This window comes from Geospiza fortis, unplaced genomic scaffold, assembly GCF_000277835.1.
Source record: "Geospiza fortis unplaced genomic scaffold, GeoFor_1.0 scaffold1, whole genome shotgun sequence".
NCBI classification, from domain to species: Eukaryota; Metazoa; Chordata; class Aves; order Passeriformes; family Thraupidae; genus Geospiza; species Geospiza fortis.
The window spans coordinates 3,527,385-3,551,777 of record NW_005054320.1 but is presented as its reverse complement, the minus strand read 5'-3'; the positions used below and the strand labels follow the sequence as shown (position 1 = coordinate 3,551,777).

At 45.1% G+C, this 24,393-nt stretch overlaps 1 protein-coding gene across 4 annotated transcripts in view; it reads left to right on the top strand.

Annotated features, from left to right (window-relative positions):
* The window catches only part of LSAMP (limbic system associated membrane protein), a 990,143-nt gene that overhangs the window by 950,320 nt on the left and 15,430 nt on the right, over positions 1–24,393 (top strand). For 2 of the 4 annotated variants that reach the window (XM_031056651.1, XM_005420550.2), the window contains 4 exons: positions 4,743–4,877; positions 8,625–8,745; positions 9,706–9,854; positions 15,769–15,804. In XM_031056651.1, the coding sequence (XP_030912511.1) occupies positions 4,743–4,877; positions 8,625–8,745; positions 9,706–9,854; positions 15,769–15,804 (441 nt within the window). The remainder of the gene's footprint in view (positions 1–4,742; positions 4,878–8,624; positions 8,746–9,705; positions 9,855–15,768; positions 15,805–24,393) is intronic. The other 2 variants (XM_005420554.2, XM_005420552.2) reach the window with 1 other exon arrangement.

Genomic DNA, 24,393 nt, shown 5'->3' with positions numbered 1-24,393 from the left:
CAGTGCAAGGGGCCCTTTGGGTAGAGGTGAGAAGGGCCCATAAATGCCTGGGGAACATGTCAGTCTGTGTTTCTGCACACACAGGTGGATTTATAGATGTGAAAACAAAATACACAGTATATAAAATACAGAATATAGCATATAGATATAGATATATATCATATCTATATGAGAGCACAGGCAGGTGTGCACAGCAACACAGACAATATGCAGAGCCAACGGGGTTGTACATGGCTATTTCCAGAGGGTAAGGGGAAAGGAAGGCTGCTTGCCAGCCGGCTAGCATAGCCAAGCAGATTTGCTGTTCAGCTTCATTATTTACTGGGTCCAATTAGGAAGCCAGGGGATGGGAAATGTGGCTGAGGCAAGCAGGCCTTCAAAGCCTTGCTGCTGCACACATCAAAGCTGCTGCCGCAGATCCCTCTGCAAAAAAGGCTCTGCCAGCTCCGAGCAGCAGCAGCCGCCTGGCTCGCGCTGCTCAGGGTCGTTCCCTCTTGGTTTGATTGTCAAGCCTCCCGGGCTCGTGCTCTCTCTATCTCCAGCCTCCAGAGCAGAAAGCTCCTCTTTGTGATTCACTGGGACAGAGTTAAGGAGCTACAGCTTGGCAAGATGGTGTTTAATGGGGCTGGAGCAACAAACCAAGCTAACTATGAACATGTGAAAGACAAAAAACCTGTAGGGAAGCAGGTTGCCTGCAGTCATGCAAGGGGATGGTTTAGGATGCAAAGAGCTGCACTGAGTGAGAAGTCATCCACCTAGGGAAACCTGAAAGGACCCTCACTGCGAAAGGGCTGTACTGAACCAGGCAGAACAGCCAGGAGACAACCCTTGTCAGCAGGGAAGCTTTGGCAGTATGGTCAGAATTTCATCCCTTGATAATTTGTTCAAGGCAAATGTCTTCTCTTAATGGGAATGGAGTGGCTCTCTTGCCAGGAGTTGGCAGTCCCTCTTTGACCTAATAGAATATGTTCGTTGTTATTGGTACCAAAGAGCATTGTCCAAGCCTTCTCCCTCCCTGCTTTGATAAACTGCATAGTGACAACCATCAGTTCCCTACCAAAGCTGGCTCCTGTGCAGAAACATCTGTAAATTCACTCAATGTATAAAGCTCTGTTCCTGCTCCCCCCACCCCCTGTTTGCCTTAGAGGTTAGAGTTAATATGACTCACCTAATCTGGCTGCCAAAGTGAATTAGTGAAAACATCTCTACAGCTCTCTGCAAGATATCACAACCTGACATTTCTCTAACACACTGTGATACATCTTTCCTCTCCCTGCTCTGTACTACAACACCTCAATTTTATATCAATGGTTTTTGTTAGAAATGGTTAATGTGCTCTTAGAGGGGACAAGGCAAGGAAAAGGGTCTGTCTTGAAAGTGAGAGCAGCTCAGTTCTTGTAACAAAATGTTGATGCTCAGGCTCACCATTGCGGAGACAAGAACAGTGCTACCACTTATACAGCAAAAGACTGTCACAGAAACTTTCCCTGAAGTATTATGCTTATATGTGTGTCCTAGAGCAGGGGAATGAGGAGCTGAAAAGGGTTATTGATGTTTTTGACATGCCCTTTAGAACAGAACTCCTGCCATTCAGTTACTGCCAGAGCACTCCACTGGGCAAGCCAGCAGCTCATCATGTCTTGGGAGGGGTTCTGTGTAGCTGTGAAAGCTGTCCTATCAGACATGGTACACAGTACATGGTACAAGTGCATGTATGTTTGCAGGGGAGAAGCTCAAAAACATCTTCTCTTGGGAAGGTATCTACCCTTGTAGGTTACTTTGGAGCTCCACTGATGCAGTTCTCTGACAGACTTAACAGCACCCGTAATGAGGGTGCCACTCCATTAGAGCTGGTTAAGTCACCCTCAACCCTGTCTTCATTACGGTGACAGTCTTGTGACAAGGGCAAATTGCAGGAGAAGCAAGTTCCACTTGGAATGAACCCTGTGTATAAACAAGGCAGAATTGCAGAGCAAATGAGTTGCAAAACAGAGGCAAATTATGTTTTAACCTTTTCTTTGTGAGTCTTTCCCTGATGTCTGATTAACTTTCCAGTCAACTCACTGACCTACCAACTGGGAGTGCTGCTATGAAAGGAGAGGAGTGTTGGTTGTCAGCTCAGTTTGGGGGTGGGAGTTTTAAAGTGTTTTATTAGCAGGGAGCAATATGAGCAATATGCCATAAGAAAATCTGAGAATTAAGAGAGTTCCCCAACAGAAATTATCCCTGCTGTAGAAAAACCAGAAACAACGTGCTGCGTCTACAGACAGCAGCATGGTGCAGTAGTTGCAATGCAATCCTTCATCTGTGTTCAGCCACAGTAACACCTCATCTGAAATGCTGTGTTCAGTTTGGGGTATCACACATCCAGAAAAATGTAAACTTGTCAGAGAGGTCTAAAAGCAAAGAACAAGAATGATCAAGAGCATAAAAAAACATCACCTACAGAGGAAGGTTGAAAGACCCGGGCAATGTTCAGCCAAAAGAAAAAAAAAGATGACAACTGAGGGAGGAACTAAGTGATTTAAAAGTTGATAAAAGGCTATTGCAGGGAAGGAGAGAATGATTTGTTCTTTTTGTCTGTAGTGGCTAAGACAAAAGTAATAGCTTTAAATTGCAGCAAGGGAGACTCAGGTCAAATTTCAGGAAACTGCTCCAGTGGTAAGGACAGCAAAGCACAGGAACAGATTGCCAGGAGTGGCTGCAGAATCTCTGCCACTGGATGGCAGAGGATGGCTGTGTCCATGACATGACTCGTGTCCTGCCTTGAGACTGCAGAACAGATTAGATGGTGACTGATGTCCCTTCCACATTTCTGAGACTCACCTAATTCTAGTCCTACTGGGGTTAGGACTCCCTAACATGTTCATGAGTTCCAGCAATGAAAAACACCTGTGAAAATCCCACCCTGCTTCCTTCTCCACTGACTCTTCACAGCATCAGCCCCAGCACAGAGCAGAGGACTGAGAGCCATGTCCTGGCAGCAGGAGCCAACTTTGCCTCCTTCCCTTGTGCAAAACGTTGCTGCCATGCAGGAAGGTCCTGCAGCAGACTGTTGGGGGATGCAAAAAACAAAGCAGTTGTAAATTTTAGACATAGCAATGAGATTTTTGCTACCTGAACATCTGGTAAGAGCTGGAAGAAAGGACTGCTGATTAGTGCTGCTAAAAGAGAGGGGGAGCCCTTGTCTTTACATGAGTTTAATAGGTACACTGCTGTTTTCATGCTGAGTCTCTGTGACAGGGGCTGGTTTTCTCCTAGAATGATTCTGAAAATTGCCTGTGAAAAAGAAAAATAAAAAAAGACAAAAATAATTATGTAAGGGACAGAGTTGTGAGCAGATTTTGAAGTTTCTGAAGTTCTTCTCTGATGCTGAAGGGAATTGCATACAGCTGGCATCACCAGTATGTGTGGCCAGGCTGACCCGGCCAAGACACTGCAGCAAGTCTGTGCCTCTGGGGTGGGATTTGCTGCAGGTGGCTCCATGGGAAGTTCAGCTCCAGAGACCAGACTTACCCACTGCTTTCATGCAGTGCCATAAACCAAGAACAGTAGGCACTATTTGAACTGTCTCAAAAACTGCACTTTTGTGAAATGGGCAGGGTTTCAGAAGTGCTCAGCACCTGTTGAGCAGAAAATACCTTCTGGGCAGAGAGTTTTTTGGAAAATCTGACCATTTTCTGAGGAACCTGAATGGGAGCTCTTGTGATCTGACCTTTTAATTTATTTTTTCAAATCTGTCTTTTACCCTTTTAGGGTTGGGGGCTGATTGCTCTAAACATACACAGGCACACAATTGGGGCTTGCCATTTCCAATGCTGCAGAGCAGTGCCTGCAGCCCTCTGAGAGGAGGAAATGTGGTTCCGATTCTTTCCAGGAGGTGCCTTATTTTGCTTTCCTTTTTGAAAGAATAGGGTAGATATACCAATCCTAATATTTCGTGCTTCCCTGGCAACTTTCATGCAAAGAATCTAATGTGTTTTACATGGGTTAACCTCACTGCCCTGCTCAAACCAGGAAGTGATAGGAGAGGGGGACTATTTGCTGCAGTTTACAGAGGGAGAGCAAAGGAGTGACTCACTCAAGGTCACACAGTGAGTTAAAAGCAAGGCCACAGACCTCCCCCAATTCCTGCCCCCATCCATAACTCTGACTGACACTCAAGTCACTGTTTTCCAAAGCGTGTAAGTGAGGCAGTATGGTTTAAATGTGTCGTTTCATATGTACAGTAGCTCAGGGATGCGTGATGATTATTGGTCTCTGCAGATCAAATTACGGTTTGTTTCTCTCAGTTTGGCTGTGTTTAACAGTAGCTTGATCTGATCGATGGCACTTCAGGGTGGTGGTTGCTCTGGGAGACAGAAAGATATTTTTCACAGTTTTGCAGTGGAGAAGAGGGTGCTGACAGCACATCTGAGGACCCAGCTAGCCCTGGGTCCAGCACATCACCCACAGCATGACTAACCTCTGGTGGTACTCAGCCATCACACTAGTGAACTTAGTCTGATCTTACATGGTGGACACTTTGCTTCTCAGCCTGGGCAGCCTGTGAGATGCTTTGTATTGTACCACCTGTATGGTGCCTTCCAGATTTTCAGTTTTCAGCAGCTTCTGAAATAACTTTGAAACAGCTCATGACTGTTGCTTGTTTGCAGACTCCATGTTGTGATTGTTCCTCCATAGCAATTTCCTAAATCTGAAAGCCTAACAGAACCACTCACTGCATTTTTCTGTCCTACCAGGCAGAGAGTTTGAGGGTGAGGAGGAGTACCTGGAGATCCTGGGGATCACACGAGAGCAGTCGGGCAAGTACGAGTGCAAGGCTGCCAACGAAGTTGCCTCAGCAGACGTCAAGCAAGTCCGGGTCACTGTGAACTGTGAGTACATCGCAGCTGGGACAGGGCAATGGGGAGAGCTTTGCCCACAGGCAGGGGTTACTTCAGGATAAACAGAGAAGCGTTTCTGGGCTTGGATTATACAATCTGAAGAGAGGACGCTGAGAAAACTATCTGCAATCAGACACTTGCCACAGGGTACAGTTTGTGCTTTAAACCTGGTAATATATAAAAAAAAAGGCTGGGGGAGGTGTGGTACAGAGAGACAGACAGAGAGGGAGAAAGAGAAGAGCTGTGATTTGCCCCCGTCTCTCCCCTCCGAAACGCTGGCAATGCCTTGTTTTCACTCATTGATATTCGGGTGAACAGTAGCGTGAAGAGAAGCTTCACCAAGGCAGCAGGGAGAGATAAGGGAGGGCTCAGCTGGCTCAGAGCAAACACATGCCTGCCTGCACCCAGCCATCTCTGCAGTGCCTACACGGCTATCACAGCCAGGGGACACGGGGCAGAGGCACGTGCTGATGACAGGGTGCAAAAACTTAACTTTTATGCTGGTTTCAGGTCATTAGTTTAAAGCTCTGTCTAAAAGATCCTTCATGCACCAGTGCAATACAGAAAGGGGTTTTGGCCAAAGGATACCGCAATCCCCTAAAAGCAGCAAGTAAGCTGTAGATCACTTCCACACATGTGGATTGGGGCACGGATCCCATCCCATATGTGCTTAGACAGATGTCCACTTCACTCTGCTGACATGCTCCTCTCACAGGAACACAAGATATTTCAAACTGATGTTACTCTTTAATACTGCCTGTGTATATGTCCACCTCCATACTTGTAAGGCTTATATTTGGCACTTGAATGATGTAAAGTGAGCTATCCCCATGTACCTGCTTCATTTCCTTGCTTGGAGGCTAATAACTTTGCAGCAAGGATGGATGAATGGGAGGTATGTCCTCTCCCGACCTTCTTCAGTTTAAATTGAGACTTAAACCAGAATATTAACTTAAATTGAAATTGGAGATGGCTACAGACATATTTCTGGGTGCATATTCATGCCTTGATTCACAAGTAGAGCTGCTAGGGAGCAGGTTAGGGCAGAGAGCTGATGGCATCAAGGTTTTCAGGCAATACCAGTCTTAATTTGACTGTAGGTGATTATAGCACCTTTCAATACCATTCTTGCTCTTCACTTTTTTCCCTTGGTCCCATGTGAGCCATCACATCAGATCAACTTTTCTGTCTCACTTAGAAGTTGAGGTTATAGGCTCCCTGCAGCATCCTTCGAATCTACAGTTTTTTTATCGTTCCCTTAGAAATTGGGTGGCAGTGGTTTAATATCGGCTGCCTCATGGACCAAATTTGGCATTAATATGAACTGTAGTAGCAGATTTTCTGTGCTGAAAGTATAGAAGTGTCAAAAACAGCTGAGTTTATAAACTGGAGACTTTCCATGAGAACCAATTAATAGTTTCAAACATTTCTGTAAAACATAATTTCAATGGTGCTTTAATGTGTTTGAAACAGATTGTTTGTATAAAGTCAGAATGTTTGATTTTGATTTAGTTTCAACACATAATAACTATGCCACGGTAAGATCTTAAACATTTTAACTGTTGAAAAATATGAAAAAGTGATGTTAATATGTGGTGTAATTTGTAATGTAAGCAACTTAAAATTCCTTAAGGACAATTTTTTTTTTTGAAAGAAAGGGAAAGAAATCTAAGAGACTGTGAGGACCAAGCAGGAAAAAAAACCAGTCCTATTAGAGGAATGAAAGCTAGATATTTGCATATATCTTTCCTCATCCTGCTTTGTTAAACAACACCACAAGCAGCATAAAGTGGGAAAACCACAGTAAATTTGAAAAATGAGGATGAAAAATAGGGCCTGTCCAACCTCAGGAGCTTCTGGGCCATCTCTTATCATCTGCTGAGGAGGACTGTCAGCTCAGACTTCAGGAGAAAGCATCTCACTTTGCTTTGGTCTCACACTACCACCTTCAGGCTTCCCAAGTAATTGCCCTTGCACATCACAGACAGGGAAACTGAGGCCTAGGGAGAGTGGGAGGAGAACAGCTAAATGGAACCCATCCCTGGCTGCCCAGGCAGCAAACGCTACACACAGAGCAGCTGATTCCTAGGTGCAATAGGCTGGTTTGTTTGGGACTGCCACCTCCCCCTTCTCCCGGGAGAGCACTGCACCAGCTTCTTAAAGTGATGAATATGGGGACTGCTCAGAGCGAGGGGCTGGGCTTCCTGGCAGCAGGCTGGAAAGCAGACACTTGCTGGAATCATTTCGTACGACCATGGAGAGATGCCTGTTCATTCTGTGACTCCCCTCTTGTACCAGATTCATGAAACAGAATGGTTTACCTAAGAAGATAGACTGCTCAAACCAAAAAATCAAATAAGAATGGTTTAAAAATCACCTTTGCTATCCTTTTCTTATCCCTCCTCCTCTTCAAATTAAAACATTTACATGAACCCACAGCCTTTGAATGTAGGATCCTATTTATGTAAACTTATTAATATTTATGATGTTAGAGGGCGCACTGCAATATCCCTAAAGCCCTGCATAAAATCCCGATTAAGGTCAGGGAAGGGATCATATTGAGATGGCTAATGTGTTCACAAACAAATTTCTTTCCCTCCATTCTCCAGGCAGAATTATTTTTTTTCTTTGACTGACACAATCCGTTTTGCTGCTTTTTTTTTTTTTTGGCCTTTCAGTTCTGGGACAGATACAGTTGGCAGAGTGTGTTTCATGGTAACTTGAGTCTCAGCAAAGTATCCGTCTGAGCCGCAGCCCTGTAATCTCAGGGTATGCAAGTATTAGCAACGAGAGACAAGGCACTTATTCCTTGATCCCTCTCAGCAGCCAGGTGGAAATAATTCTGCCTTTTAACATGTAAAGCTTATCGCTTAATATTTTGAACATGGGGCTGGGATTGAAGATGCCAGTGCCTACCCTACCTGCTATCCAGCAAGTACTGAGACCAAGCTCCAGCAGAGCACACCAATATGCTTTCCAAGTTTGGTTTGCCCATGGCACAGCACTCAGACTTCAAAGTAAGCAGAGGCGGGAGCAGCATGCTGGGCTGAGGGCAAACTTCAGGCAGAGCAGTCACAAGCAAGCCCTTCTGGAGCTTTGCACAAAGCACCATGTCCAGGTGATCAGGATTTGTAACCTTGGACACCTAAGGGAAGTGTCTCAGCATTGGCTCTCAGAGTTGCACCCACAGCTTCTGCTAAAGTTCTTCTCTTTTAAACCATTAATATATTTCTGTTTCATATATGTTGCCTCAGTCCTTATTATATTTTTGGCATTAGGCAAGGACTTTGTATGGAATACAATTTTCACACTAGTGTTAAACTCTTACTTTATTCCTTTACTTTTGCTGTCTTCCTTTACCCTTGATGAAGTCTTTCTCTCATCCTCTCTCTGATAAGCCCATGTGAACTATAGATCCATAGGTAAATATTAATAAATTGCAGAAGTCCATCATTAACCTTAACTTTGCCTGTGTATGCCTATGCATTTATGACAGAACTTTATTCAGCAGTGCTGAAGAGAAGCACGTGTAAGGAGTGCTGCTAATGTTGTATATCAGGGAATGTTCAAAGAGCAGCATTCTGCAGAGGAGCAGGGGGGAGCAAGGGCCACAGCAAACAGCTGCCATGGGTCTCCAGTAGCCCAAACAGTTTGCATGAGGCAGGCAGCCCTGACATAGTTTCACTGTTTTGTTCCACCTGGAAGTGTGTGGATTGACCACGTGTTTCCTTCCTGCAGACCCTCCCACCATCACAGAGTCCAAGAGCAATGAAGCGGCCACGGGACGACAAGCCTTACTGCGGTGCGAGGCATCAGCAGTGCCCACGCCTGATTTCGAGTGGTACAGAGATGATACCAGGTAAGGCCTTTAGCTCACCTCCTCCCTCCTCTCTTCTTCAGTCCATTCAATAGGGGCTCCTGTCATCCTCCCCAACTCCTCTCAAACAAATTGCTCCTTACAATCCGTTTGAGTCACAGCATCCCATCAGTCCCAGCAGAGCCAGCATGGTCATGACTGGAGGAGGCAATTCCTTTCTGCACTGGGGATGCTGAAGGAAGTGCAGAGGAGGGAGCTCCTGCCTTGAAGTCAATTACGGGCCAATACCCAATTAATACGCTGTTCACATGTTAAGTAGCCCATGATACAGACAAAAAAGTAGGTGGTATAAGTGTTCAATTAGGTAAGGTTGCTCCAGGTGCATTCTTCTAGGGAAAGGAGCTGCTGAGGTATGAGATTCCCTCACCTGTGCAACCTGAGCCTCTCAGACTTGCATATGAGAATAAATGAGAATAGAAAAAGGATCTGTCCTTCTACCTGAGCGTTTACCTGGCATTAAGGAGGTTGTGTTATTACCCTACATTTTAGGGTAGCCAGCCCTGAACAGGGTGCCCAGGTTCAGGGGTGACTCAGCATTGCTATAGGCACATATTGAGAATCTGTGTATTTCACTAATATGTTGCTCAAGTACAGACTAGCCTTCAGCTGGCCACGGTGTGTTCACTTTCAGAGCGACTCAGTGCTGGGTAAATGCTTCCTCCCTCTCCCTTGTCTTTGCTTGGTTCTTCACTGCTTTACCAGTGGCATTTAATCCCACTGAACTACTACATTCCTTTCATTCCCTCCTCCTGTTTTCCATCTTGGTCTCTTTCTTTGGTTTTCCTTCTTTGGTCTCTTTCCTCTCACATCCCTTCCCTGCTTCCCTCTATCATCACCTGCCAGCTGGGCTGAATGACTTTGCTTTGCTGTGTGCTGGGGAGGGATTTCTTTCCCAGTACACAACTGCCACTGCGCTAAACATCTCCTCTCCTGCCTTCCCAGGATAAACAGTGCCAATGGTCTGGAGATAAAGAGCACGGGGAGCCAATCTCTGCTGATGGTGGCCAATGTCACTGAGGAGCACTACGGGAACTACACCTGTGTGGCTGCCAACAAGCTGGGAGTCACAAATGCCAGCCTATACCTTTACAGTAAGTACGGGACAGGGTGAAGGGAGGCTCTCGCAAAGACATGGCTGTGCAGGAAGCACATGGGGGCCAAAACTCAGGAAGGAAGGCATCTGCTTGACAACCCAGTCCCCTCAGACCTCCAGCCATGACCTGGCTTCCAGCACTCTGCTTCAGATACCTAAGTGTTCATACTTGCCTTGAAGCGCAAACAGCCAAATCAAAAGGTTTACAGTCAAGCCCTTTGATTGACTGGCTTTGCTGAAGACAGATTTTGTTAAAATAATAAAAATGTGTTTGTTTTAAAGCTGGAAACAAAAAGCCCTTTAGAATGACAGCCCCTTTAATAAGTAGACAGAAGGCCAGGGCTCGGAGGATCCATGACAGCTGAGAAATGACAAGTAATTCAGAGAGATGGAGAGAACTAGCCACCGAGCCTGAGGAGAACAGTGACAGAGTCAAGAAAAAGAGAAATTGGTTTGAAACTGGAAGGGACAGAAATGAGAAAAGACAGAATGATTTTAAAGGGATATACCATAGGGACCATGGGGGAAAAGGTAATCAACAGATGAAATATGGAATAAGGTTCCTTGGATCTCATTCTGCTACCTTTCAATGACTGAGTTTGTCTTACTAAGTATAAACAGACAGAAGCTGGGACTAGACCAAGCACTAGAGCAGAGTTACCTGCTGATTCTGAATTTTGCAGCTGATTCAAACCTGACGCTAAACAGAGGCCCTGCCCCTCACCTACCATCCACACACACATACAAACTGTGGTGTATTTAAAATGCAGTTCCCAATCCCAGATCTAAACCTTGGGCTAGACTTGGCCCACATGTTATTGGCATCAGAGATACACTGCAGCAAAATGACCCACTCACACAAGTGAACACGTAGACACAAAAGTGACTGATGGCAGTGTTCCTGTGACGGTCCCAAATTGAATTAAAACTCTCATGTCATGACCTGCATGTCCTTTTAAACAGAAGGAAAAAAAAAAAAAAGCTGTGTAAAGCAGTCAGTATGGGATGCAGTTTAGTCTAGTTTCTGTTCTCACCAAAAACACCCAAAGTTATAGTTTGGTTATTTTTAACAGATTTAGTACAAAAGGATAAATCCATGGGCATTCTTTGTTTACCACCTTTGGATTTATTTCATGGCAGCTTGAATTTTTGTGAGTTTGGGTATATTTTGTGGCAGCTATTTTTTAAAGAACAGATATTATCATAAAAGAACATATATTTGATTTCCTGTAGCATTGCAGCACACAAAGCAAATTTCTACTTTGAAAGTCTTTTTACCCTGGTCTTGTGACTGTCATGAGATTCAAAAAAAATCCTCAGGCAGCAATCTGGAGCACAATTTTCAAATACTCCAGATTTGTTCTTGCTGATATTAATATAATTCTAAGTTTAGAATCCATTATTTGTGACTGAATTCTAAATTTGGCCCTCTCTGTTGGTTCCTGTTACACAGATGAACTGAAATGCATCACTGAAACAAAATACAAGATGAAATTCAATCATGTATATATGCACATATGATTTTAGTTGGGGGCTTAGTTTTGCTAGACAAGCATTTTGCATGACTCCAGAACTTCACCTCAAAGGATCTCAAAGGATTTGCTAGCAATGAATATTTAAATATCACAAGTAGTTTAGAAATGGGCGAGTGTTGCTAGCACCATTTTGCAGTAGGAAGGTACAGAGTGAAGAAGTGGTTTACCCATGGTCATAAAATGAGTGGCAGAACCAGTGAGCGACCCAGGGAAACCTTGCAAAGTTGCTGTAAACTGTTCCATGAGGAAATGTGGCAACTCTTAAAGATGATTTTCAACAGTGAGGATCCTATTTTAGCCGTCTTTTGATGTGTATGAAGAACACTTTCTTTCAAGTTGTTTGATTTGGTTTATAATTTTTTAGAAATTCAAGGCCTGTTTATACTGGAGGACACTAGAGAACTTCACAAGAGCCAGGAAAATGGAAGTGCAGGAACTGAGAGAGATTTGATGATTTTTAGTGAAGTCTTTCTAACTTGTTTTTTGCTGCTTGGTTAATCCCTACTTTTTTCACTGTGCAATTGCTTCATATTGTTCCAGGAAATCTCTGTTCTTCTAGTTAGTGTGGAAGAAGGAAAGACAGAGAAAAAAATAAATTCAGGCAGACTACAGCTGCTATTTTGAAGGTTAAGAAATCAGGGGGGAAATGAATGAAGGGAATCCAGCTTCATAAAGAAAGCTGCTGAAAAAACCTACAAGCCCAGATGAAAGAAATGCTGTAGTGATCACACCATAGCTGAAATAACAGGTAATGCACATTCCCAGCCACACACCCAGACAGAAAAATAAAGCAGTGCCAAGTTTTTGCAAGGTGTACAGCAGATACTCAAATACTTGGGAGTGTTTTTCATCCCTGGAATCAGAGATCTTATTTCCTTTTTGAAGGGAGAACAAGCTCACTGTAGAGCAACATCCCACCGGGGAGGTAAGTACAGTGATGGTTCCTCAGTGTCCCATTGCAGCACAAAAAAGAATGGCAGCAAGGAGTGAAGAAACAACCAGAGAGTTAATAATGAGCTACTGGCAGCTTTGCCTGAGGTGGAGGGCAGACAGGGAGCGAGCGAAATGATGTGAAAGAACAGTTTAGCAATAGAGAAAAATTGGTGGCTACCATTTCATGAAATCTCAGTCAGCACTGAAAAACTCTCAGAGAGACTGAGTGCCTTAGATGCCAATGTCATAGATAGAAGATGCATTAAAATACAAAAGCAGCCTCCTTGAGCTGTATGAATAGATAGCTAGTGATCTTCCTTAAAGGATGTAGCAGCAGGATTGCCTGCTGTAGGTGAGATTTATACCCCTCACTCCTGAGACTGAGTTTACAACAACATAAATATGGCCCTACCAAAGGTTTAACTTACCCAGGAAACTGTCTCCAACAGCAAGTATGTTTGTAGAGAGGGTACTCAGGTACAGTGTGATGATACAACTGATCTAATAGCTTGCTGACATTCCTTGCTCCCCACTCCTTTTGTCCATCCTGCTCTCTGCCACATGGTTTTGTTATTTCTTTTATTCTACCACTCAGTGGACATCCCACTGAAGCTGTCTAACCTGCTAAACCAGTGAATAGGTAAATGAGCTTTACTGCTCATCTCCCTAAAATGCCCCAAATGTTTTCTTTCATTGTACTGAGCTGAACAGTTCATGGCTGGGCTCAACAGGCACTAAAGCCCATGCAGGAGAGGAAGCTCTATCACACATCTGTGGGTATGAAGGGTTGGGAGGCAGGCCCATGTTTGGCAGCACTGGTGAGCCAGTAGGTTAATTTAGATCTGCAGAGCCTGGGAGCAAGATTTGTAACCCCTAAGCACAAAAAAAGGGACAGTAGTACAGATCTCTGTGAAAATTATCTGACAGAGAGGCACAGCCAGGGCTGCCATCACAGAGCAACAGAGGGGAAAAGCAGTGACACAACTGAAGCAAAAGGGTTCTTCCTCCAAGTGTATTAGGAGGTAGGGAACATGTTTTCTTTTTGTTTTACTCACCTAGCAGTACTATGAAAAGCATTATCAGTGAAAGTCACAATTTGTATCTTAACACATGCTACACAGAAGTGTGTGTATATATATATGTATAAACACATAGCAGATACACATTTGCTGGAGGAACACAGATACATGGGTTTGTGTGTAGGTGAATATGTATACATAAGCATGCACCTCTGTGATGTAGAAGCAAACCCACACGCCCCTCCACAGGCGCACACAAGCAGGTGCAGCACTATGTGAATTGTAGCAAAGCAGAGAAAAGAAAGAAAAGCTTTTCCAAATTAGTTGTCCTCTGCCTCCTGCCGAGCTAGCACATCCCATAGGCTGAAACAGGAGACAACAGCACAGTGCTGCACATCCTGATGCAGTCCTGCTGGCTCAACTGGCTCAGTTATAGGAGACTGCCGTATCAGCAGGTCCCCTGCTGTATCCTCTGCACCCTTTGGGGAATCGGCAAGGGCGGAGGTGAAGCAGAAGCTGGCAAGACAGTGCCAACTCAAGCAGCTTCAGGTGGAGCCCAGCAGTTTTGGTTGCAACAAGGCACGTTCCTAAAAGCTAGCATTGGCCTCTAACTTGTCATTATTTTTTAGTATCCTGCAACAAGTGTGCACACCCCTCCTTCCACTCTGCCCACGCTTTGTTGTGCCCTGAGCATTTGGTTACAGTGGTGGCTGCTGGGGTTTGGAACCTCAACTGTGGCCTAAATTCCTCTTAGTGGCTCTTAGTGCACACCCCCTGTTTTCCTCAAGGCTGTCAATAACAGGGAGACTCAGGAGGGAGGAAAGTGGTTTGGGCTGACAGTCAGAGGGGGCAAGGCTGAGACACTGCTAATGAGCCAGGGTGGAGCAATAAAAGCAGCACACAGTGGGAGAGGGGAACAGAGACAGAGTCCTTGAATAGAAAGCAGCATGATAATGAGGCCGTAGTGCTTTGCTTTAACTGCTTATGCTGTGCAGCCTGCAGCCTGCTGTGCAGGAAGAAGGTAAAGGGGAGTTGAGTTATTTAACCAAACTAAATAACAAGGAAGTCTTGTCAGCACAAACAGCCTGCTTTCGCAGAACAATAGTCCCCTGTTGCTACATAAACAGAGAGATCCAGGCTAGGCTTGTATTTGATCTCTGCTGTGCCTGCTGTGGATTCAAACAACTCCATTACCACCATGAGGGCAGGAGTTCTGCCAGTGTCATAGGGATGGGCCTGACCTGCTCAATCCTCATGAGCTCCAGCGAGACACAAACTCAGTCTTTGCACCAAGGATACTGTAAAAAGAGCATTGGCCTCCAAACAGCTGGGCCTAGGTGATCAGAGAGTAATAGTGGCCTACTGATTTATCCTGCCAAGCTCTGTGTCCATCAGCAGTGATCTTAGCAGGTAAGCCAGGAGATAACTCATTGCCCCAGGCCTATGAGCTGTTGCAGCTAAATGTCTACCTATGGATCAGTCCATGGGTAGGAGCTTGTCTCAGTCAGTACAAGGCATTCAGCAAGCTCTGAAGGCAAAGAAAGGAGACCCAGTGATAGCAGTCAAGCCTGGGGGGCTTGTATTCTTGGGTTTGTGTCTGGCTCTGCCAACAGTTCAGCATTTGACCTTGGGCAAATTGCTTCCTTGCTCTGTGCATCATCTGCACCATGTGTGAAGCGGAATTAACTCTACTGTTAGCCTCAGACTGACGTCTCTGATACTGGTTTCCCTCAGTATCTGTGCAATTCTTTTGGGATCCTTTGTGGACGAAGCAAACTGTGAAGCCAGCAGTGACGTTTATCGAAGTCCTGCTGTGACGCATAGCGAGGACACGTTATAAAAACCCTATAAACAAGGGTTTATAAACAGCTCTGCAAAAACTCTGTCCCTCTCAGAGGACAAAAAGTAAAGAAGCAGAATACCCTTGAGGATTCACCAGGGTGACTGCTCCCATGCATAGATCCTCAAGGGAGCTGTCATTGGCAAGAAATCCATTGTGGAAAAGGTTCTGGGGAGGCAACAACTACCCATGGAGGACTTCCACAGCTCACCTCTCTGCCAAGACTAGCTTCCAGGCAGAGGTGTAGCTAAGAGGAGCTGTAGAGTGATGACATGAGTGGTCTTGAAAGTCAGAGGGAAGATATGGACCATCAACTCCAATTACCTTCACTGCAGGTGCTTAATCCCTCTTGCTGTTTGACTATTATTTGTTTAGTTTTTCAAATCACTTCTCTCTGACTCCCAGTCCCAGGGGATGTTGATGTGTATTAGGCGTGTTGCTAGCAAAATGCTCTGTATATGAAACCTACTCTAGTTCATTTAATTTGGGGATGGACAACTCCATCAGGTTTGTATCTGCTGCTTGCTTGGTGTGAAAAGTGGCTTTTCTCCTGCATGTTGCTTATTGTTGTTTTTCCCCCCTTAGAACGAGTTTTACCCACTCTCCCCAATCCTTTTCCAGGTCAGTATATGCTTTATGTTGAAGTAGCTCTTTAGCCGGGTCATTCTCCGTCATCCTGACAAATGCTCAGAGCTAGGTATGGGCAAAACAGCTCAGAAATGCAGGAAAATAAGGGCTTTCCCTTCTCATTTACATGTCATTTTCTCGTTTCTGCTCACTTTCCTCATCCTTCTTTTCCTCCCTCCCTCTTCAAAAAACCAATCAACTGAATACCAACAGCCTTTAGCCAAGCTTTGAGCAATCAACTGAATGGCAACAGCCTTTAGCCAAGCATTGAGTTGTCACCCAGGTGTGGACAGTCTTTAGTGAGGTTCAGTCTCCCTGCAGACCTACTTCTAAAACACATTCCCATCCTAAGCTCTCTTTGCCCACTTGTTCAGATTTGGATCAAAAGCATAAGCAGACCTAAAATTTTGCGAAGACGGTGGAAAGGACAAGTGGAAAACTGAAAATTAAAACACTGCCAGGTTTTTTTCACTCTAGTTGAGCATCTTATCATCCACAGTGAAACACTTTGTTTTCTCATGCTTTTGCCCCACCTTTCCAAGTCTTCCAGTCACATAATCCTGCATCTGAGGCAGAGAGCATGAAAAGAGGCACATGGTGAGGTGTTACTGTCTGCTTTATTCCAAAAGGGGAAGTAGGTATGAAGGCAAAACAGGGTCTGTGTGGTTTTTTTTCTGTCTTTGTGTTGCCCACTCCTGCTTTGGGTGTAGGCAGCATGGCCCCAATATCCATATGAGATCTGGGGCTTGGTTGTGACCTTTTCATTCTGAAAAAGTGCAGAGACCAGGCATGTCCAGAAAGCAGGCTACAGCATTTGAAAGTGGTGTTCGAAACTAAATCAACAATAAGGCAGCAAGTCCCTGTGTTCACTGAAAAAATCTTGGCCTACAGCTCCTCAGTATCTTTGTTTTACTGCCATATGAGGAGGATGCACTCAACTTATGGGTTGCTCAGAGACCTAAATTGTTAATGTCTGCACAGAGCTTTGGGATAGAGTGTTATTAGGAACCCACGTTGTTTTGCAAAAGAGCACCTGCTTGAACAAAGCACCTGCAGGTACTCCCATGAAAAGAACAATAAATGCTGCATGTTACACATGCTCCGTTTAACTACTCTGCTGTTTTCAAATCAAGCTCTGCTCTTGGCAACTTATTCAGGCTCAGGATGTAGTCACAATTGCCTATTTAAAAGGCAAATCCACAAATACAATTAAAGAAAAGTACATAAAAAAAGAAAAAAAAGAAAAAAAAAAGGACGTAGAAATCAAGCTACCATTAAAATTAAATCCCAGAGAGTGATTTGTAAATAACATTCAAGGAGCTGAGAAAAGGAGTAAAGTAGGCCATTGGGAACCTACTGTGGAAAAATAAATCCAATTAAACACCATTATCTTATGTATTGCAAATGAAACTTGTGGTTGGATATGAAATTAAAGTTGCTGAGGCTGTTTTGGATGTAGGGTTTTGAGGAATTTTCCCATTTTAGGTGTTCTTTTTTTTCAGCAGAATTTTCAATGACAAATATTTTTGCCTGATGAAAAACCCAGAGCTCTTTGGTTTTATGATTATTTTTATTATATATCCTTAAATTCCACAGGCAGGCAGTGTTAATTTTTTTCATAGCCAGCCCTGTTTATAGCTGGTTTTTGAATTAGGAGCCCATTAAGCTAAATGATAAAGCAAAATCTGTGAGTGAGCAAGGCCAGGATTCCCATTACAAATACACCTCCTAATCCACTTGCCAAGGCCATGCTGCACAGCTTTAGTTGATCCTTTAAAACACTTTCCCCTCTGTCTCTGAAGCTGTTGTATTTTTACTGCTCCCCAGTCTCCTGAGATTGTCTTGAAGGACGTCCTGGTGTGCCATCACTCCTGTAAAGAGTCTCCAAGAATTTGTGTAGCCAGATGCTGGTGTATCTCCAGTGACCCAGGACACCCCAAGAGGATTTTGCAGAGTGGGAAAGCAGAGTTTAAATACTCTGGGCCTCACTAGTTTTCTGAAAGCCCTTACCAGCTTCTCTGTTGTGGGCCTTCAGCACAGATGCTGGTGCTTTTCACATTCGCTTTTACTTTGCTGCTCACCTTCAAAGAAACCTTGGGCATACAATTTTGTTAGACCTTTTTCTTCCTATGAGCTGATGTTCTGAAATGTAGTCCTCAGCCCTCAATTAAGCTGTTCCATAATGACCAGAACCACAGCCTTCTTCCTCTTTCTCCCTCAATTTTCATTTCTGTTAATCCTCAGTAACACTTCCCTGCCCTGTGGGGTTTTGAGCATTAATTTAAAAGGAAGGTGATTTGAGACGAAGAGTGCTGTAGTCCTGCTAAGCATTGCTATCATTAGCTAGCTGCTGTGGAAACATCTTGCTTTCAGGCAGGCTGGAGACTCAGAAGCAGCCCATTCAGCTAAACAAATGGGACTTGAATTTGATGAGACACTTTCCTAAAATGCTGGTGGAGCCCAGCTGATTCAGCTCTCAGCTGAGTTGTCCTTGATAAATTTTCCAGCTCTCCTGATTTTGCAGCCCAGCATTCAAAATGCCTTGAAATGTCTTCTGGGATGATGCCACATCATCACATCTTTCTGTCTGCATTGTGACATCATGTTATAATGGGCTGACCCAGGACCTGGCTGTCACAAAGCACGGGCCTTACTGCATCATCAGGTGCCTTTTCAAAAAGATTTTTCTTCTGAAAAAAGAGAATTTGTTCATTCCACACCACATCTGCCAATGGAAGGGCAAGCATGGCCACTGTTGAACCTCAAAGGGACCTGTCACAATTATGGCACTAGCTCCATCTTTGTCCTTCATTGTCTCTCGTCCTCAGCCCTTTGAACATGAACTCCTTCCCTTGGATTAGCACCCAGTGTCCACATCAGAATGGCTTGGCCAGACTGATGAGCTTCAAAACCTGTGAGTCTTCCTCACAGGAATTTTGTGATGAGGGCTTGCCAGAGGCTAAGGCAGGGCTTTCTCAGGGTGATTAGCTTGATGCCCTGGGAGCTAGGCAAGGGGGATGTGGTGTTTCAGAAAGCAGCACATCCAGAGCTGCCCACAGGGCAACAAGTGTGTCAGTCTTTGGGGCCTGATCACAGCCATCAATAGGTTGACACAAGATTTATAGCAGTAGTGTGTTAGCAATTAGCAGAGTGGGAGGGAAAAGGAGAATGAGGAGTCGTGCCTTTCTGCCAAAACGTGCACTGATCGGAGAATGACCCTGTGTGACTGTAGATCGTAGATAGTCTCCATTTAGCTGTAGCCTGTGTAGCCTGTACTGTCACTAATGCCTTCATCAGGTGGGTGGGAGCTGGGGGAAGGGAGAAAAGAGATGTTCATTTGGGTCTGATGGCCAGAGTGGGAAACAGGGAGCAGCTTTCTTTCTAATACCCTCTCAGTCCTCTTTCCTCTCTCTGGGTGTCCTAGCTGTGCAGAAGAGAGCTCCTCTGTTGCAGTGGGCGCCTCCCACCCATCTCTGCTCCCCTTTTGCTTTTTGCAGTGCATGTCCCTGCCAGTTCTGCTGAGCTTGCTGCTCTTGAGTCAGCAGGGCCTGCTTTGGCAAAAGGGTGGACATCTGAGTCCACCAAAGCTAAGGAGAGAAGCAAGGCGGATTACAGCAGAGACTACAGGCTGTAAAGGGTTAACATTTTATGGAGGTTTGCTGACTAGGCAGACAGCCCTGCCAGTATGATGTGACCAGCTGAAAGACCCATCGACCTCTGGAGCCCTCTTCACTGAGGCCTGAGGGTGCTGTCTCATTTGGGCTCCAGAAAAGGGTCAGTGGAAATCCAGGCCTTCAGGCCCATGAAGCAAACTGGTTGGCAGAGCTAGGGAAGCATAGACAGTCCAAAATAGACAATCTTGTATTTTTGTGATCCCAACAGAGAAATAGAGAAAAAATAACGACCAGAAAAATAGTAATAGCCATAGAGACCAAGCACAGGAGGGTGTATTTGAATCCATGTCAAGTCTGGTATTCCCATGAATCCTAAGGCATTTGAGGGACATAGATCAGCTGTACTGGTCACTTCACAGTGATGTGTGGCTACTCAGGACATGCCTCACTTCCCTGAAAGCTGCCTGAGCCCTGGGCACTGGCAGCTGATCACACCCATGGCCCTGGGTGGGAAGCACAACTCACAGCTCTCCTTGCTTCTCATGGGTGGTGTCTACCCAGGTTTTCCAAAGAGCTCAGTGTCCATTTGGTGAGTGCAGAAGGGATAGGCCCTGCAGGATGGATGCTCGGACAGACCAAGGTTGTCTGGCTGCTCAGGGTCAGAGTCAGTCCCTGCCAGCACTGCAGGCACTGAGGGCTGGCACTGAACTGGGTGCCAAGCCTGTGGGGCCTTCAGGCCAAGGGAACAGGGAGGACAAGGCAGGGTGAGGGCAGGCAGCCAACATCACAGTAATTGCTTCGTGCTATTTCATAGGTACGAGGCAAGGGATGGCACTGTATCTTATTTTGGCTGTGTGGTTTAAAGCGAGTAATACCAAAGTCAGAGGTGATGATACTGTCTTCCAAAAAGAGGTAGTATGAATGTAGACAAAAACAGCAACTTAGGGAAAAGAGACATGCCAAGAATTGATGCCAAGCTACCAACATTGCTTGGTGGGTTTTGCTGAATAGCAACAGACAGCTTCTGTTTGTTGAGATTGCTTAAAAAAATTAAAAGCCAATCTGCTTCTTCCCACCCCTCCCAAAAAAAAAGAAAAGTGCAGAGAAAAGAAACAAGCTTTCTTAGAGAAAAAAGAGAGACACAGGGGAAAAGAAAGAGAAATGGCTTTACTGCCTGATCTGTTTCTGTACTTTTTGTTCATTATTTTAATTTAGATTGATTTATTCCAAAATGAGCCTTGGGTTGTATATATTTGCATAGTACAGTGCTGTGGAGGATCCAGTGAGTGAAGAAGATCAGCAGCAAAGGGTGGGAACTGAGACTGGAAGTCCCAGAAAGATATTCCTCCAAGTTGAGCTCTTGCAGTGGATAAGGAAGACGTTTCAAGGTCTGTGCAGTCACCAGTGTGGCTTTGCATGCCTGCGGACCAGCCCTAGAGAGCAGAGGTCAGGGCCCAGCAGTCAGGTGGGAGAGTGGAGTTTGAGTGGATCCAGTGGGAGAGAAAACACATAATTGCACTGCAGAGACTAGAAATGAACCCACAGAAGAGTGACTGCCATGGAAAATCGGTCATCTGATAGGCACAGTGATAGTGTTAGTGTTGTACACGGACAGAGTACCCTGCAGAGCAGAGCTGGGGCAGGCTCTAACCCTCCTGAGGCAGATATCCCCAGCCCAGAGGACACTCATAGCCTGATACCATCTGCATGTTAGATGAGCTTCTGAAGCCATCAGCTGAACCCTCCCCCTTTAGAGACTCTGAAGACAGCCCATCCCCACTGCACAACAGGTGTACTTAAACCTTTGCTCTCTCCCTCCTGTTCTCCTTATTTCTTGTGTTGACTGGCTGACTGGAACTGTGGAGGGCAGCAAAGAGGAGGATGAAGAACTGCCACTGTTGTCTTGATTTAATCCTTACACACACACAAAAACTCCTCCAACCCCTGTGAGAAAATGACCAAAGAGTAATTTCCACCTTCCTCCTCCTCGTCCTCTTAGCCCTTCCATTTCCAGTGTAAACCTTGTCTAACGAGCTGGCCTCCCCTCTGGTTATTGTCCCAAGTGAACAGTCTCTCCATTCACTAACCCATGACGGTAAGTTGGTTTGGGAAGCAGCAGGTTTTATCTTCCCCGCTCAGGCAGTGCACCGGGCCCGCTTGTGAACCCGCTGCCATTCAGTGTCTGCTCTGCTGTTGATAAAGCACATTACACATGGCTGGGCTTGCATGATTAATACAGCTGTCTAAGCACTCTCTCTAAAAACAAAAACAACCAGAAACGAGAAGGGAGGTGTGGGATTTGGGAGGGAGGGAGTGAGGGAGGGTGTGCATGGGGATAAAACCCAACCATTCCAAAGAAATCAGGCTTGCAGAAAAAGCAGAGTGCTCTTGGAAGGCCTTCCCTCCCATGGGTGAGCAGGTCTGTCAGCAGAGCTCCCCTGCAAAAGGGACAGGCCTCGTGGCAAGGTGAGCAAGGAGCAATGTGCGTGGTGCTTCCCCAGCATCCCCTGCATGTCCCTCTGCAGCCTGGGGAGTGCATGCATGGGTGGGAGCATGGGATCAGGCCCTGGAGAAGGATGTGCTCTGACCAGCACGGCTTCAGCAGGGTCTGCTCAGGTAGCCCCTCCGGTAGGTGTTGCAGCCACACAGGCACACTGACCCTTGGTGACACTGTCCAGCCACGTCACCGTACTCACCCTGTGCTCAGAGGCACAGCCCACATGCACTGAGCAATCTCCAGGCACCCAAGAACATCTAATGAGGAGCAGGAATAGCTTCCTGCATCTTTCCTATTGCTCCTACTCATCCAGCTGAAGGCCTGCTCAGCAGCCTGTGTAAGCAGTATTAACTTTCTCTTTTTAATACTGGTCTGGGAATGGGCTATGGGAAGCCACAATGGCTTCCTGCTCTGGCTTTTCCTAGGCCTGGGCCAGGTATTAAAGCCATGCTTGCACTGTTAGGGTGTTAAGGTGACCAGGAGTCTCACTCTGGGACTGCACACACACAGGCACTTCCATATTTTGATGAGAACTACAGGGAACACAAGGTAATATTTACTTAGCCCCCACACTTTAGAGACATATACCAGCACCTGGGCCCAGCTTGACTGTCATGACATTTCTAATTCACTGAAATACTGAGAGTGATATCCCTAAGAAGATCTCAAGGATAGACTGGGGGGACACTTTCTCTGAAGATATTAGAGAAAGATAGGGAGAGCAGAGGCTGCAGTAGGACTGGATTTCAGTACCAGAGTAACCTCAAGCATGCTGGCCACTCTCCACCCCAATTTAGTTGTTTTTCTGCGCCAGTCACCCCTATGCATGTCCCCTGCCTCTTCATTTCTGTCCACAGCCACTCAAATCTTTCCTATGTCATATATCCAGTAAAGCTTGTAGAAAACCATAGCAGGGATGAAGTGAGTAAACAGACAGACATGAAACTGATGAAAATATTAATTTTTCAAGAGGTTCCAGAGCCTCCAATTAGCAAACCTGCTTCCTAGGGCTGTGCGTGCTCTGGGTGAGGGGGGCTATGCTGTTTGTCCTCTATTGAGACATTGGGTTATGTGCTTGGTATCACCTTTGGTCTACTGTGCCCTACATATGTGCTTGAGAGATGAGCAGGAGAGGGATTTCTTTATCCTTGGAAATCAAAAAGCAGAAAAAGCTCAGATCTTCCCCATAATGACTCCTGAAAAAGTCTGTGCTATGTGGTTTGTTTGTTTGTTTTGTTTTGTTTGTTTGTTTTATTCTTTGCTTGTAGAATGAGAGTCTTTAATGTGTGATTTGAAGACAATACAGTTTTTAGTATCTGATTTTGTATCAGTCACTGGGGAAGATGGGGTTTGAGGGGTGGTTGATTTTTTTTAAACAAACCTTCAGTTGCTAGGGAAATAAAAAGGGTGGGAGAAAATTTCTTCAGCTATGAGAAAACATTGAAAATTTTTATATATACAAGCCAGATCTGATGATGATCAGTCTTGTATATATAAGACTGATCATCATCAGTCTAATATAGGTTACACAGTGTAACCTTGAAACAAAGGTGGTCTTCTATCCACCACCAACCTCACTGGTCAGGATAACAGTTCCATTTTAGACTAGGATTACTGTAAACCAGCTCCAGGATAAATGGTGTAAGCAGACAGCTCTTGAGCACCATGACCTTCTCAGAAAGACACTGAGAAATACAATCTCAGGGATATTCTTCAGAACTTATGGAAGGATGGGTGAGCTGCATTACAGAATGAATCTTCATTCCTCTAAGACATGAGGTGTGATAGATGAGTACTTTGTACACCATGAATGAGCTCCAAAACATGGGGAAGAACTGTTCAGTGCTAAAAAAGCATGAGCAAATTCTGAAATACATTAAACCAAGTGCAAAGATTGATAGACACCAGAGACATTTCCTTAATCTTGTTGGAGAGTTGCTGGAGGGCATCCTCCCCAGCTTACACAGCAGTACTGGCACCTCTAGGAAAGCCAGCCTAGTGCCACTGCAGTCACAGTCAAGTTTTAATTACAGGAGCAGAACTGGTAGTGACAATGGGGAATGAGCAGGCAATGAGCAAAATAGCTTCAACATTGAGAACAGGGAAGGAAAAAAAGTGTCTTCTTCTAAGAGGAGGGGGGAGGAACAGGAAAGAAATAAGAAAAAAAGCCCCAAATGAACCCTAGTAAGTAGAAGCTGGTAATCCCTAAAGCCTCAGAGTAGAGTGCAAAGCCATGGAAGAAAGAAATTAATAACTTTCAAAGTATGACCTTGAAAATGGAATTAACAGTATTCCTCCCTTTTAAGCCTTCGTGATAATAAAGATTTCATCTTCTGAAGCCCTGGCAAGAGAGTCAACAGACTAGGAAAAATTGCTTCCTGCAGAGCAGCTGGCAAGTGCAAACCCTGAGACCCCTACAGGCCCCAGGGAGTGAGATGATAGAGACACCTGCATGATGCACATCCTCTTTCC